At 38.7% G+C, this 16,322-nt stretch overlaps 1 protein-coding gene across 2 annotated transcripts in view; it reads right to left on the reverse strand.

The window, feature by feature from the left end:
- rspo2 (R-spondin 2) overlaps nt 1-16,322 on the reverse strand; it is a 99,353-nt gene that overhangs the window by 25,593 nt on the left and 57,438 nt on the right. For both annotated transcript variants that reach the window (XM_073925179.1, NM_001281990.1), the window contains 1 exon segment: nt 13,629-13,817. In XM_073925179.1, the coding sequence (XP_073781280.1) occupies nt 13,629-13,817 (189 nt within the window).

Genomic DNA, 16,322 nt, shown 5'->3' on the forward strand with positions numbered 1-16,322 from the left:
TAGATAGATAGATAGATAGATAGATAGATTCCATCATTCCAATCCCATTTCCTCAGGACTCCACGTTTATGCTTCATGCCTGTGGCATGACGACGGATTCTCCATATAAAAGCTGGTGGGATCATGGGGTGTTTCGAATATTGCTCTCTGAAGACAGTCGCTGACAGAATGACGGGAGCCATATTTATTTTGGTCAGAGAGCAGGGCACTTTGTGGGGAGTTAATCAGAAGCTCCCCTCTCCCCCCTACAAGGAATGTGACTGTGAGGGAGAAAAAAAAGTGAAAAAGATGGCACAGGACTACTAGTAATGACTTTCACTCCCTGAGGAAGATTTACCTCTGGCAGAAGTTTTCAGAGACCACAAGAATTTAGGCATAGGGTGTGACATGAATTGCAGAGCAGGTGAGAAGTTGCTTGAACCGATGCGTTTTCTGACTGACAGCTTTGACTTGTACATGTTTTCTAGCTGGCTTGAATGACCTGCTCTCTCTAGTACAGAATATAAAGTCTTGCCATTCTAAATTCTGTTGCTTTCAGTTACCAGGAGGGCCATCAAAGTGACTGTCTTTATGTAAACACATCTAAACGGCCAGCAGAATTTAGAGTGAAACTGAGACTCTTCATGAAGCTTTGCTGTTAGCAAATAACATTGTGCATATGTTGTTTAGTTAGGCAGTCATCAAGCTACTTTATAATTAACAAATAAGTAACACTTTAAATAATACAATGAGTAATTAAATCAAAACGAAGAGTTATTTAGTTTTAATGGTTGGAAATAAAGCTTTAATTGTGATATACAATGTTGGAATTTAAAGAATTATGTTGCTTTTGTGAGAGGTGATTTCAGAATCATAAAGTTGTAATTGTACCAATTATGAGCAATAAAGTTGTAATTGTGAGATATGAATCTACAATTATAGGAAATAACTGTCACTTTGAGTTTTAAAGTCACTGCTGCAAGAAACAGTGCATGTTTTTGGAATAAAGTTGATGACACAATTAGTAAATATGAAGTGATAATTAAAATAAAATTTACCTTTTTGTAAATGGGCTTCTTTATAAAAATTGTTGACAATCTTAGTCAAATATATTTCACGAAGCACTGTTTGGGTCAGTTAAAAATAGCACCCCAGGCTCATTCTGAAAACGTACCACTATATACATTTCTGGAGAGCACCAAATATGTCCCAGGAGCAGATTTTTTTTGTTGCAGTTTTTGTTTCCGCAAATCAGAGGCCGCTGTGTATTCTTTCTGAGATTTCAATTTTCTCTTGCAAGTGCCATTTGTGCCTGCTGTTCTCACACCAAATCCACCAGAGGCCGCTGTAGACTGACAGGCTGACTGAATGGCCAATCGACTGACCCACCCTCCTTCCCTAAACCCAACCAATGGTGTTTTTATAAGCACGGATTGACCAGTGCCCAGCCACTTTTCTAAACCCAACTGACAATTTTCAAAAGCAATCCAGAAAAAGAAAAGCCCTCGCCTGATTTTTACCACATTTTCAGATTTTACTATGCTCTCACCCTGTTATTTACTTGTTTATTTTATCTTTTTGCTTCTGTTTTTGTCTTACCTGCTTTCTGTAACTGTTCTTCACCAAACTCAATCCCCATCATTGTGGTCAGGTCCATATTGCAAGCTAACTGTACAAACTAGCAACAGCTGGAAAGCCATCCACATGGAGGTAAGCGGTCAGCTGTTAAGCGTGAAAAGGAACGGCATCATAGCATCGTTTTAAAAACAAAATTCAGCCATACAAACTTCTGGCTACATCATTTGCAATCTTCAGAAATGTATAGGGATGGGTATCGTTAAGGTTTTAATGGTATTACTACTTTTATTGATACCACTTATCGGTTTAGTACTTTACCGGTTTTCTTATCTGCACTTTTTGTTGTGTTTTTTTTAACCAAGCAATTGAACAGAATTAACAACACTTTGTTTTATTATTACATTTTAAAGTAAAATATAACAAAACCTGTAAAAACAAAAATAAATAAATTAATAATACATTTTTCCTGTAAATAAATGTACGATGGTTTGAGGGAAAATGACTGGCGGAAGTTGGGACCTTTCTTGGTTTACTGTGCTCCCCGCAGTTGAAAATATCCTCTTTTAGTTGCAAAATGTAGTTAAATGAGATAATGTTTATATATATCTTTAATTAACGCATTCACATTAATGAGTTAATGGTATTTTGGGATTTAACTGTGTTTTTAATACAGTTTTGGAGCATCTTGCAATGTAAAAATAAGCTGTTTTTTTATCATTTCTTAATAAGCATAGTTTATTATTGGGCTATACATAGGCTATATTTGTAAATACAGCTGATGTAAAAGCATTTTTAATGTTTAAGATTTTTTTATACTACTGCAGAAAAAAAATACTCTTTTTATTGTTACTGAATGTGTGTGTTTATTTAACTATTAATGTAGAATGTAAATGTAAAATGTTTATTTAACTATTAAGTAGGTAGGGCTGTCGCCTCACAGCAATAAGGTTGCTGAGTTTGAATGTTTTCCCTGCGTTTGCATGGGTTTCCGGTGCTCCGGTTTTCCCCACAGTCCAAACACATGAGGTGTGTGGATGTTTCCCAGAGATGAGTTGCGGCTGGAAGGGCATCCACTGCATAAAAACGTGCTGGATAAGTTGGCGGTTCATTCCGCTGTGGCGATCCCGGATAAATAAAGGAACTAAGCCGACAAGAAAATGAATGAATGAATGACTGCTGGCATAACGATGTGGATGATGTACTGTTACCATTAGTAGCTAGGCAGTCAAAAACATTTCACTACTTTATATTGCAGTTAATGCACTTTTTAAAAGACTTTTAAAACACTTAGCCAGATTGCCTGCATGTCCACTTATACAAGAAAACAACTTGTTGCATTTGTTGCAACAGGCATTGTCGCAGTCAACTTGGGAAACAAAACCCATTTGGTTCACTCCGCAAGCTTACGAGCTGTATGTGTGCGAGTATGTGTTGCGAGCTATGTGTGTTCGCAGCCGAGAACTGCAAAGGCTTAAATACTTGACGCACTCGTCGGAAACATAAGCATTTCTCACGTGAGATTGCCAACTGTGCAGACGAATATCAAATATGGCAAATAAGAAAAGGTTGGTCAGTTAATTATGCTACTGTAAGTAATGTTTACTCTGCAATAATTCTCCAGTACCGATAGCAGAACCATTAACGTCAGAGCTGATCAATACTGTCTTTTAGAATTCAGCACCAATATTAATAAAGTACCCATTCCTAGAAATGTAAATAGGGCTATGTTTTCAGAATGAGCCATATCTTGAAAAATAGACAAAGCATTGATTTTTTAGAAAAGACTTTATCTTGCCAGCTACTTTTAGCTAACCCAACAGGAAATCACAAAAGACTTGAATATCAATATGTCAATGACTACTTATAAATAATTCAGTACGAATCATTAAGAATCAATAACCACTGACTAGCAGCATTTACTCATGTCCTCAGACCAGATGTCTGATCTTTGAGGTTTTATCTTTAAACTGAGATTTCTGTCTGGCAAGCTCTTTCTACACTACAAGCAAATTTTAAACAAGCCAGCAATTAATTTTACGAAGCCAATAACATTAACAGTGCCACAACACAAAGTTTAAAAGAAGATCAAAAGCGTAGAAACGGAGGTAGCAGGAGGAAATATGGGAGCTGCTGTGTGAATGCAGAAAAGCGTGTTGGCTGTGAAAGCAGCGCCCTCTGCTCTTGTGTCAATCCTGCGGAGTCAGTTCATTAAAGAAAGATTAATCCATTGGCACACCAGTCACAACAGACCTGGGCGCGAGGCACGGATAATCACGCTACACGGCAGCCAATTAGTGAGCTCCACTTGTCCTGGGAAAGCAGAGTGCACTCCACTCCTGCTCTATCCAACGATAGCCCACAATGTTATCCAGACGTAATTCACCATTTATCATTCCTGAATTTCAACGCCGAGTCAGAATCTCATTGGGAGTCTTCATCTGCGGATCACTTTCTCCTCCAAGGGGCCCAAGTTTTAGTGGGAAGCGCAAGGCAGCCTGACAGTTATTAAATAAATAAGTGCAAACACACACTTTCGCACTCGGCAGCGGTGGCAAGAGGCGTCCGCTATTTGTTTTGAAGGGGGCACTCGGCACAGGACGAGCGTAAAAGACTCACATAAGAAGTGAATTAGTTGTCTGTGGAAGCTCGCATCTGCAGCAGGAATGCTTGACACTCAAAAAGACGCTCAAATATGGATTTGGATTTTGGTTTTCCAAACTAAACACAGGCCCCGAGTCATGGTGCGTAATTAAAATGCTCGGAGGACAAGATTGTCCTGCCAAGCCCCCAAACTCAGTCCGCTAACTAACCATAAACACACCAGTGCAGCGCAAAGCCGCGCACACATTAAAACAAAACTCCACCAGTGTTTTCTCTGTGGCATCGAGGGGCATGCCTTGCTGCGGGTCCCGTCCTGCTTGCCTCAATAACAGATTAAAGGCAATTACTCCTCTGTGGGCATCACTTTACCAGAGTCTCCATCTGGCTCCCAGACTGGCCGGTACTGACAAGCAGAGGATTTGAGGGGGTGACACGAGCAGAGTGCTACTGGTGGCTGTGTATCTGTCTATCCTTATCCAAAGATGGGAAGCAAAAAAACGCCTCTGTTGTCACCGATCTTTCCACAACTTCTAAAGGGAATATTAGATTCAATATTGAAGTAGATTAACCAACTGTTTTTAAATGACGTTCCTCAAAGCACCATGGTGCAACATATTGTTAGTTGGCCAATTTGTTCTTTGATGTCGATGTTGGTGTATCAATGTCTATTGGGTCTAAAATTGAGTTTGGCACAGGTCCCACTCTTTTGAGCCGTTCTTGTTAAAACTAAGGTACAATTTTCAACATAGGCTTATTCCGAAAGCGTAGCCCTATATACAATTCTGAAGATCACGAATTATATAGCCAGAGGTGTGTATGGCTGCATTTCAATTTTAAAACGAACGCTACGGGTGGTATGATGGCGTTTCTTTTCGTGCTTACCAGCTGACCGCTTATGTCCGTATGGACGGCTTTCCCTTTGTTACCAGTTTGTCCAGTTAGCTCGCCATGTACATCGGTGGCCTTAAGATGCAGAGGAGTTGACCATGATTATGTGGTTCGAGTCCAGTGAGGAGCGATTTCAGAAAGCGGGTAAGATAAAAACAGAATCCAAAAAATAAAATAAACAAGCAAATAACAGGGTGAGAATGTGGTAAAATCTGAAAATGTGGTAAAATAAGGTGAGGGCTTTTCTTTTTCTGGATTGCTACTTTAAATGGTCAGTTGGGTTAAAGGAAGTGGGTGGGTGGGTCAATCTGTGCTTTTGAAAATACGATTGGTTGGGTTTAGGGAAGAAAGAGGGTGGGTCAGTTAATCTGTCAGTCAGTCAGTCAGTCAGTCAAACAGTCAAAAAGTCAAACAGTCAAAGAGTCAGTCAAGAGCAGCTTCTGGTGGATTTATGCGAGAACATTTTGATATCTCAAAAAGTATTCACAGCAGCTTCTGATGGATTCGCGAAAACAAAAACTGCAAAAAAAAAAAAAAAAAATGCAGCTGCTGGGACATATTTGGCAGTCTCGAAAATGGATGTAGAGGTACATGTTCTGAACGAGCCTGGGTTGACAATTTCTCCCGTTTTTAGCCACAACTTTTATACCTTGTCCCCTTCCAATTTATAAAATCCCACATGTAAAGATTTATGCTAATTTATCAGTCCTGTTTCAGTATGATTCTTCTGATCTTCTGATGTCATAGATATCAATTCATTGCAAATTGCAAGATACTCAACAAGTCTGACCTCACCTTGAACTTGTCATAGCAGGCAAAAGGAAGGTGTTTTCCCTTAATGTTGCATACAACCAAAAAACAATCAGTAAAAGTCTCAAGTACTCAATCTGTACACACGTGGTAGTATGTTTTAAAGGGATGGCATTAGCAGAATTAAAAAAAATGAAATAACCAACATGGGGAAATTTCGTCGATTATAGGTTATAAATGTTTTTCAATGAATTAACCAGACCTAACAAGTAATATTCTGGACTTTAAAACTAAAACTAAATTTTATTACTTTGTGTTCAGATATTTGTATATTGTGGTAGTCCCACAAGCTATTTCTTACTTCCATTTTCCTATCTTCTCTCCTATACTTCTTTTCAGCAGTTAAAATCTTCCCGCAGGAATTCAGTCTAAAAGAAATTTGGACCCGATTGACTTTCAGTGCAAGGACAAAAATACTGAGACAAATTCAGGTTGCACAGGTCACATCTTAGATTCGGAACTTTGCCCCTTGATTACTATAACAATAACTCAATTTATTATTTAAAATTTTAAATAAATGATCAGTGCACTTCTGAAAAGCCTATATGGCTTGATGTTAGGCTACCCAAGATGGACAAGGAGCTGTCAAGGATATCAGGGCATATAGGAAAAACTATATGTTTCTACTGTTTCAGAAATGGGAAATCAATTTCACCATGCGAGGCTCTTTGCCCCTAAGCTATAGAATCTAGAAACCACAGAGAATCATTACAAGAAGTCAAGCATGCATATCACTGTGCTATGGAGTCTCGCTTATTCCTCAAGTAACATTTTTTCCCGATAGAGCCGTTCATAAGTGGCGCAGACATGGTTATTTATGCACCAATACGCCATTCAATACACCATTTCTAGCTGTCTGAGAATCTGAAAGCCGCTTTGCTGTGAACAGCAGAAATTATCCAATAAGTCTCAATGTCGTGTTTGTGACTGAACCTCAGTCCCACTAAATCCAATGTTAGGGAATTACTACTAGGATTAAGCAGATTATTGGAGGCAATAACAGTCTGGATTGTTTACACAACACTTAATACAATTGACATTAAGTAACCTGCTGCTTGCTGGTAGCAGAAAGACCAAGGGCTAACAACCAGGGAAAATCCCAGAAGGAAGGAAAAACTATCCATAAAACAGCGGTATTACTGACAGATGCTCCCTGCTGGAATATCACTCTACAGAGCACTTTCATGGCAGAAATATCTTAGATTTGTTCTCTCTCTCTCTCTCTCTCTCTCTCTCTCTCTAGTGGGGCTGGTCAGTCAGTTGAATTGATGACAGGGGGTTGGTTAGGTGCAAGCTGGAGCTCAGCAGGCATTTCATTTTAGCGAACAGCCGGACGACTATTAATAAACTGTGTTTACGGCCCACTCTATACACCACCCTGAGGAGTCCCATCACACTGCCAGAAAGAGACTGTCTAGCCTGCTGGGAGAGTGCCGGCCTAGCAACTCACCCCTAAAAAAGTGAACAATAGTGATATTTAACAGCAACAAAGCTGATTTAAGATTCCCAATCATCAACAGTCATTCGAAGAGTTTGCAAAATGCTCTTGAATTTATCTGTTATTCTTTACAGCACTTAATATGCGAAAATGAACAAAATGTATGTATTGATATGGTTTGCAAGTCATTTTGATTGACTTTACAAGCTAAATTTCAAATTTACCAATATCTAACCGACTAATAACCAATATTAACCGACTGTTTCATTCCACGTTAGCTCCTACTTTAATTTATTATTGCAATGTGTTAGTCACAAAGGTTGGGAATCAATTAAGGAATCATTAAGTAAATCAAATTCTCTCTTAACGGCAGCATGGTTGCCTCATTATTACCTTCTGCAAGGAGTTTGCATGTTCTCCCCGTGTTTGCGTGGGTTTCCACCGGGTGGTCCGGTTTCTCCCACAGTCCGAAGACATGTGCTATAAGTGAATTGGACGAACTAAATTGGCCATAGTGTATGAGTGCGTGTGTGAATGTGAGAGTGTTTGGGGGTTTCCCAGTATTGGGTTGTGGCTGGAAGGGTATCCGCTGCGTAAAACATATGCCAGAATATTTGGCGGCTCATTCCGCTGAGGCGACCCCTGATAAATAAGAGACTAAGCCGAAGGAAAATGAACAAGTAAATGAAATTTTCTCAACCCTATTCCCCAAACTAATAACCCCTAATCTAACGTAACTGTAAATATCTAATGAAAAAGGTGTTACTTATTGTTGCTTAGTGGTTAAACAACCTGTTTTCCAGATTCTTGTCCACATCAAGAATCGCTCCAAGATGTAAATGATGTCCAGCGCCTTTTAAACTAATAGAAATGGAAGCTTGTTGATCAGATAAACAGTGCCAGAAATGCATTTAATGTAAAATTCCTTTGATGTTATTTACCTTCTCGAATTCCCTGCCTCTTTCTAATCCATGGCAATATGCAAGGTCTGCTGTCACATAATTGTATACCTATTTCCAAAGGCTGATGTCCAGTATCTGATGGGCATTTTGGTAACTGGGTTGTATTCTAGTACAAATCACCTACAGTCACCTTTTGCCTCATTTTTCTTCTTATGTAGAGCAAATACTCTAAACTTACACATGCATATGCGTTTAAAGTCTGCCTGTAATCCTATTTATGTCTCACAAAGTAATTTGTTATATTGCAGAGCAAAGCTATCGTATTAGGTAGCATTCAGGGACTTATTCGCAAAGTCCTATGGAATCCAGTGTAATGTAGAGGTCAGTCGGGGGCTATGTTATCCTGGCCTTGCGTTTAATAAATACTCGAGACCAAGCACCAATATGCTTGTCCTGAAGCTTTGGCAACATCCTGGTCACCAGTGCACAAAATTTCCTCTGAAGTACCTGTGCTAGAATGAACAACATTGACTGTAAATGCATTGTTGCTATAGTAAATTATGGAAAACCTATGGCAACGTTTATCTAGTTTTCCTGAACACCACTACTGGTGCTTGACCTTAAATGCAACAAGCTATAACATGATTAGTGTAGTCAGATTCAAAAGCAGATGACTCCTTTGAACTGGTTCTTTTTAGTGAATCAAAGCATACAAAGCAAGCAGAGAAGCCAACAAGTGTTACTTTACCCAAAAATGAAGATTATGTTATTAATCGCTCACCCTCCAGTTGTTCATAATTTTCAGGTTTGGGTGAACTAACAATTTAAGGCCCCTATCATACACCTGGCACAATAAGGCGCAAGACATGTATGGCATGATTTGTTGCTATTTTCAGACCAGCGCAACAGTAATTTTTTACGTTTTGCTTCACATTTTTTAAATAGCAAATCCATTTGCACCACTTTATGGACTCATGGAAGATAAGAGATAAGACTCTGATTGGTTTAATGCACGTTGTGCAAAAAACACACCCACAACTCATTAAGAGAATAAGCACAACCCTTTTAGACACAGAGCATATTTTTCCGTCCCTAAAATAGCAAAATTAGGACACGCTGTTTATGCTTTTGCGCAATACACTTTAGACCAGTGGTTCCCAACAGGGGGGTCGCGGTCCCCCACAGAGCTTTGCGTCACATTTAAAAAAATCTTAGCAGTGGACAATAGTACTGCTGAAATGAATATACAAACTGAATAAATATATATTTACACTAGAGGTGGGCCGTTAACGCGAGATTCTTATCGTGTGATAAAAAAAATAATTGCCGTTAATCTATTCTCAAAGTTGAGTTGGGAGCTGGGTCTATTCTATGCAAGCTATGATGACTTTCACCTTAATATATTAGCGCGGATGTATACCTAACCGGTGAGTCTTCTGACAAAAGAGTGCCCTTTTGAATCGAATCAGCAGGATGCCTGACTTTAATTGCAGTTTGTCAGTTTCACTTTAACTCATGAAAATTTCATTTATTATCCTGTGACAAGTTGGAGTATTAGACGCAAATAAGGAGTAAGGACTAGTGAGAGTTTTATGGAATTTAATAGTGTACGCCAAATGGAAGGAAAAAAAACTTCATTTCCTGGTGTGTGTGTGTGCGGTCCTCTACTGACAGCCGCGTGTGAATCTTGTCAGAAAATATGGCGAAAGGTCCTAATGACCGCGGTGTTTACTTCAATAATGCCACTAATATCTGCATACTCCACATGTCTTAATTTAACTTCTGTTTAGTTCAGTTATGACTTTAGTTGGATTAAGGTCATCAAAAATCGCTGTTTGAGCTTATGTAGGCCTACAGTTCAAACTTAATCTTTAATTGAATAAACAGTGAGTAAACATGAGTTTATCTTATAAAACGGAGCGACGCAGTGGCACAGTAGGTAGTGCTGTCACCTCACAGCAAGATGGTCGCTGGGTTGCTGGCTCGAGCCACGGCTGGGTCAGTTGGCATTTCTGTGTGGAATTTGCATGTTCTCCCTGCGTTTGAGTGGGTGTCCTTCCGGTGATCCCACAGTCCAAAGACATGTGGTACAGGTAAACTGGGTAAGCTAAATTGTCCATAGTGTATGATTGTGTGTGTGGATGTTTCCCAGAGATGGGTTGCGGCTGGAAGGGTAAAAACGTGCTGGATAAGTTGGCGGTTCATTCCGGTGTGGCAACCACTTTTTTTTATAAATAGACTAATCCGAAAAGAAAATTAAGGAATTAATCTTATTAAAGATAATTTATTTTCATCACTAGTTATCATAGTGGAACAGTGTCTCAAGCAGTTTGTGATGCATTTTGGAAACCGGAGATGAGCCCCTGGTCTAATGCGCCACCTGGCTAGAGAAACCCATTCTCAAAGACTTATTATTTGGGTAGCACACATATTCTGAATGCCTTCGGCAGAATTCAAATGAGCCATTTTAATCGAGATTAATCTAGATTTAAAAAAAAAAATCTATACCTATATAATAAACATACCGTTAGTTTGAAAACAAAATTTTTTGTCATCATTACTGCAAACTTTTATGAGCGATTATATCATTAAATGTGAAGAAGGGCCTTACAATATTTTCTAGGGGGTCTCAGGCAAAAAAAGGGTGGGAACCACTGCTTTAGACTTTGTACCTAGATTGTCAAAATAGACCTCAAGTGTATGACTGACCCACTCTTATGAATCTGTTCCTTTTAATTAATCTTAATTATGCTGCAGCCAGTGTAGCTCACTCATTAACATATTAACTCACAATAATCAATATAAATCAGTTCTTATTTAATCAGTTTAATAAATCTGTTTTTATTCAATTATAAACATAATGTTTCATGATGAAAAAAGTTCTGATTTCATTTGGTTCTTTTAAGTAAATCAAAACAAACCAGACGACCAGTTTGCGCTTGAGAACTGGGTCTTTTAATGACTGGATCAAAAATGAGTAAAAACTTCAAAGAACAGAATCGATCAAAAGCTTTTACACCTTCATTAGAATCAACTTTTTATTAAAATCAGTGATACCTGCATCAATTCAAAATTCTGTTAGTATTATTACTGACTGATTGTCCTTAGGTCAACTTGCTGTTAAACGTTTCCTGTCGAGTTTGAATGCTATACAAGTATTTCCTTCAAGTGTTAACGACTCATACTGGCCATATTACAAATGTAGGACTAATCCACAAGTGTTCTAATGGAAACCGTAAAGAACACAGCAAAGCGGCAGATCTACTGTATGTTCATTTAAGACTTTAACAAAGGCTGCTAATCACTGACTTCAGATGAGATAATTGAGACCAGTAAACATGCATCAAAATGCCAGTTTTTAATTAAAGAAGACTATAAAATACTCCTGGAAAAGGTCAGGAGGAGCTGAATTAGGGAGGGAAAAATTCCTGTGGAGAAAGCCAGCAGAGGGTACAGAAGGAAAACCTGCCAGAAAATCACTATTTCCAACCTTACAACCATTGAAAAGGGGAAAATAGCCGTGTGACATGTCCGAAACATATTTACTCAATCATCACCTCTCTAAAGCGGCTGTCAGAGTGTGTATGTAGGTCATTTTTTATTTCTTTCAACTGACTTGAATGAAGATGAATGGATTCAGCTTTAGTGATGTACTTCTGGTAATAGCTCATGGAGCAAAACTGCTCACGGTGGCTGTGACCTGATACCGAGATGGACATTATGGAAATTCAGATACAGCGCAAGACTGAGGAACCTAAATAAACAGTGAAAACTGAGCAAGTTCAGCTTCATCCTGCCTCAGGTCTCTGGGTTGACAATTAACCTTTCCACAATCAGTCAAAAACCTTCTCGATGTGAATGTGCTGTCCTTTACTGACCTCCAAAATTGAAATTACATCTGTACTCGCCTGTGTGACAGTATCATAAGTCAGTGACCGCAAAAGATTTAAGTTTGTGCAGGTGAGCTGAATGAAGAAAAAAGCGGCAGGGAAACGTCTCGATTAATTATCATAGCAAGTTTTCCCTGATAAGCCCTCCTGAATACGCCAATTATTTCCACGAGTAAACTTGGCCCATCTCTTCCAAAACTAAACACTTATAAAATATGTTTCCTTGGCTCTATTTACTCAAAAAATATTTTCCCTCCTATTTGACTTCTCGTTTTAGTGGTAAAGTACATGCACCACCTACCGCAAATAACTCTCTTATAGAGAAAGGAAACAGAGTACCATTGAGGAAACCTGCACTTCATACTTTAAGGAATTCCGCTGGGAGGAGAGGAGAATAAGTGAGAGAACACATACGCTCTCAAGAAAAGAGAGTGAAAAAACCTAAAGCTGAGCTGGCTAAAGTGAGCATGGAAAAATACTAATAAATCATGAATGAAAATGCCAGTCGACACTGAAAACCCAAATCGAGGGCTTGAGGTTGGACGGCCGGCTTTACCGTCCAAAAAAACTGAGCTCAAGATTAAACAGGTGAGATGCAAAGGAACAGACCCCAGAGATATTTCCTTCTTGGTTTGGAAATTTTATGAAATTGATGATTTGCAGATGGAATGAATGATCTGCGTCCTAAACACACACTTGACATTGGTGGGGAAGGGCGAATCAAACAACAGCCCCCATCCCCAAAGAATGTATATAGATGCTGCTATTATTTATTTAACTGCTATTAAAATATATTTATAATAAATCTTCTCTTCATAAAATTTATTAAGTTTTAGACCTGTAGCCAAGGGGGGGCATGAGTGGTTCGAAAGACCAAAGTTGGATTATTATTATTAATTAATTTATTTATTTTTTTTATCAATTAAATGGCCAAATTCTAACTGAGGAAAGGTGAATGTGCTGGCCAGTTTGTTTTTAGTTTGTAGGCGATTTCTTAAAAAAAACAAAAGAAATGTAATTATAGATGATAATAAATTTGTATTTTAAAAGTAATTATCTTTTCATATTTTTTATTCAAAAAGTTCATTACTTATATAACTGTAATATAAAACGTACAATTTAATTTCACATCTGTAAATAAAAACTTAAAATAATTTTTAATTAAAAAAAATTGTTGGAAATATTTTTTGGTACATTACAAAGTGAGGTTATGATCACTATCTGACAAGACAATGCAGCAAAAACTAGTTCTTAGAATGTCACAAAAATGCAATATTTATACCTCTTCAGGCGAAAATTAGGTGAATAACTGCAAAAAGGTTAAGTTTCAAAAAAACATGATTTTTAAAACATGAAGAGAACATGATTTAACCCTTACTGCCACTGCGCGTCTTGATTAATGTTGACAGCACAATTTTTTTTAAGTGGATTAAATTATTGGTGGGGATATTGGTGGGGTCGTGACCCTAAATCAATGCCCCTGTAAACAAAAGCTTGTTTCGAAGATATAAGCAAACCAGAACCACATATGCTGAACCTCACCTTTTCTGCAGTGTCGCATTGCCATCTTGCACCTCCTAGATTCAGCGATGGTTGGACATGGTATTGTGTCCTTTGGTGGCTTCTTCACAATATGCCTTGTTCTGGTTTCCAGACCCCACTTGAAACCACAGGTTTTGTTTCTTCTGGCGCAGGTCCCCCATTCACTCCACTGGCCCACTTCACAACCCTCTGTTAGGTGAAGAACCAGAAACAAAATATTATTTCTTATGAAAGACAATGGTTATTCAAGTTTTACACTGATAAGATACACTAAATAACTAGACAAGTAAACTTCGTAGACAAACTTTATGGTGGCTTGAGAAAGCCTCATCTGAAAGTTTGAAGTAGTTTTAAAGTTTAAATAATTAAAGTAGCTTTAATGAAGTTTGAAACAGTTGCTATAGATAGATAACTACATATGACAGCATGTTTCTAGTATGGATTGGCATGATTCTTGTTTGGCGGTTGATATGGTGTTCTAGGTGGTTGCTAAAGTGTTGCTAGGTGGTTGCTAAGGTGCTCTGACTGGTTGCTAGGGGGTTGCTAGAGCATTTCTAGTGAGTTGCTAGGTTGTCCTGAGTGATTGCTACGGTGTTGCTAGGTGGTTCCTAAGGTGTTGCTAGGCAGTTGCTCAGGTGTTCTTGGTCATTACTAAGGTGTTGCTAGGTGGTTGCTTAGGGTGTTCTGAGTGGTTGCTTGGTGGTTACTAAGGCATTGCTAGGCATTGCTAGATGGTTTCTAAGGCATTGCTAGGTGGTTGCTAAGGTGTTACTAGGGGGTTGCTAAGGCATTGCTAGGGTGTTGCTAGGCGGTTGCTAAGTGTGGCGAGGGGGCGTGGCCGAGAGACGTGGGAACAGAGTGAGGCCACCGCGTAAGTGGATACACCTGCGGTGCGCACCTGCCTCGAATCCCACGGAAGGAGCTCTGGACTATAAAAGGAGAAACGATGGCAGAGGAAGCCGAGAGAGGACCGGGGCTGGATATATTTTACTTTTGCTTTCAGTTTGACGGCAGTCTCCGTGAGGAGCTGCCTTCCGTTTGTTTTGGTTTAGACGGCAGTCTCCGTGAGGAGCTGCTGTTCATGTTATAAATAAATATTTTAAAACTGCGTTGGTTCTCCGCCTCCTCCTTCCCGGCGGCCAAAGGGCCGTGAACGTTATTACACTAAGATGTTCTGAGTAGTTGCTAGGCAGTTGCTAACATAAAATAGCATGGTTGTAGTATGAATTAGCATGTTGGGAGCATGTTTCTAGCATTTTGTGAGGATATTTTTGTATGGATTGGTATGTTAGTATGTTTTTTGAATTTTAGTATACTTGTTAGTATGTTTCTAGTATGGATTTGTATGTTGTTAGCAGGGCTTGACATTAACTTTTTTGATAACCAGCCACTGTGGCTAGTAGATTTCCAACATTACTAGCTAAACTATAAATGTGACTTTGACATGCTAAAATGACTTGATTTAGATGTTGTGTTGTCCACATGCCTCCTCATTTATTTCACTATTTGTGTTTGTTGTGTATGAGCTTGCTCACTGTGCATGAGCAAACGGGTTGTGTCGCATTGCAATTGTTTTTTATTTCACATGACTTTTTTAGGGTTGAAAATTAAGGATTTACCAAATTTATCTCTGACCACACCAAAAAGATATAATTATTTCTTAGCCACACATTTTAAATGTGTCAAAACAAGCAAATGTATAGCTGTATACATGCACTTTTTATTCAACAAAACTTTTCTTTTTTTTTTTTCTAAATTGACATTTAAAAAGATATATTGTCATGTATCTAAAATATGCAAAATAATCTGTCCCAGATCACCAGTTGCACAAATGGGGAGTTAATCTAATATTAAAGCAATGTTATCGTAAAGGATGATAATTAAACTATATTAACAGAAATAACTGCAAGCAAAAGAAAGCAGGTTAAAACATGCCACGAGTGATAATGAAAGGATGATCACGTGCATGAGAATAATTAAAACGAAAGCAGTGACTGCTGCTGCTGCTTACAAAAGGTTTGCTGCTTACATGAGCATCGCTTTTTGTCTAGTCTATTTCAAAGAGAACCGATCGCACCAGTTGCGCTTCCTCTACACACGGTTGTTTCGCGCAAGTAAACGGAAGCGCGCACTTTTTAACAGTCGCATCACATCTCCTATGCACACGAGTAATCATCCTCTCATACGGTGTTCACCTGCTTTTGCTCACGCAAACACAGTTATTTTTGTCAGTCGTGCTGCTTCTCGATTCTAAGATAACATTTGCACGCAAACTGGGCCATCCTTATTGTCGAACCCTGCTTTAAGAAAACTACAGTTTAAAAAATTATTTCCAACCAGCCAAAGTGGCTAGTGGGAGCGGCTGTCTAACCCGCCAAAGCTGAAATCTACCCGCATTTGGCAGGTTGGCGGGTGTTAATGTAAAGCCCTGGTTGTTAGTATGTTTCTAGTATGGATTTGTATGTCGTTAGTATGTTTCTAGTATGGATTTGTATGTCGTTAGTATGTTTCTAGTATGGATTGGTATGTCGTTAGTATGTTTGTAGTATGGATTGGTATGTCGTTAGTATGTTTCTAGTATGATTAGTATGTTAGTATGGATTGGTATGTTATTAGTATGTCCAAGGTAAAGTCAATGGAAGATTTTTGTAATGGAAGTCTATGGGACAGTTGCTAGGGTGCCGTAAGTGATTG

This window comes from Danio rerio, chromosome 16 (genome assembly GCF_049306965.1).
Source record: "Danio rerio strain Tuebingen ecotype United States chromosome 16, GRCz12tu, whole genome shotgun sequence".
NCBI classification, from domain to species: Eukaryota; Metazoa; Chordata; class Actinopteri; order Cypriniformes; family Danionidae; genus Danio; species Danio rerio.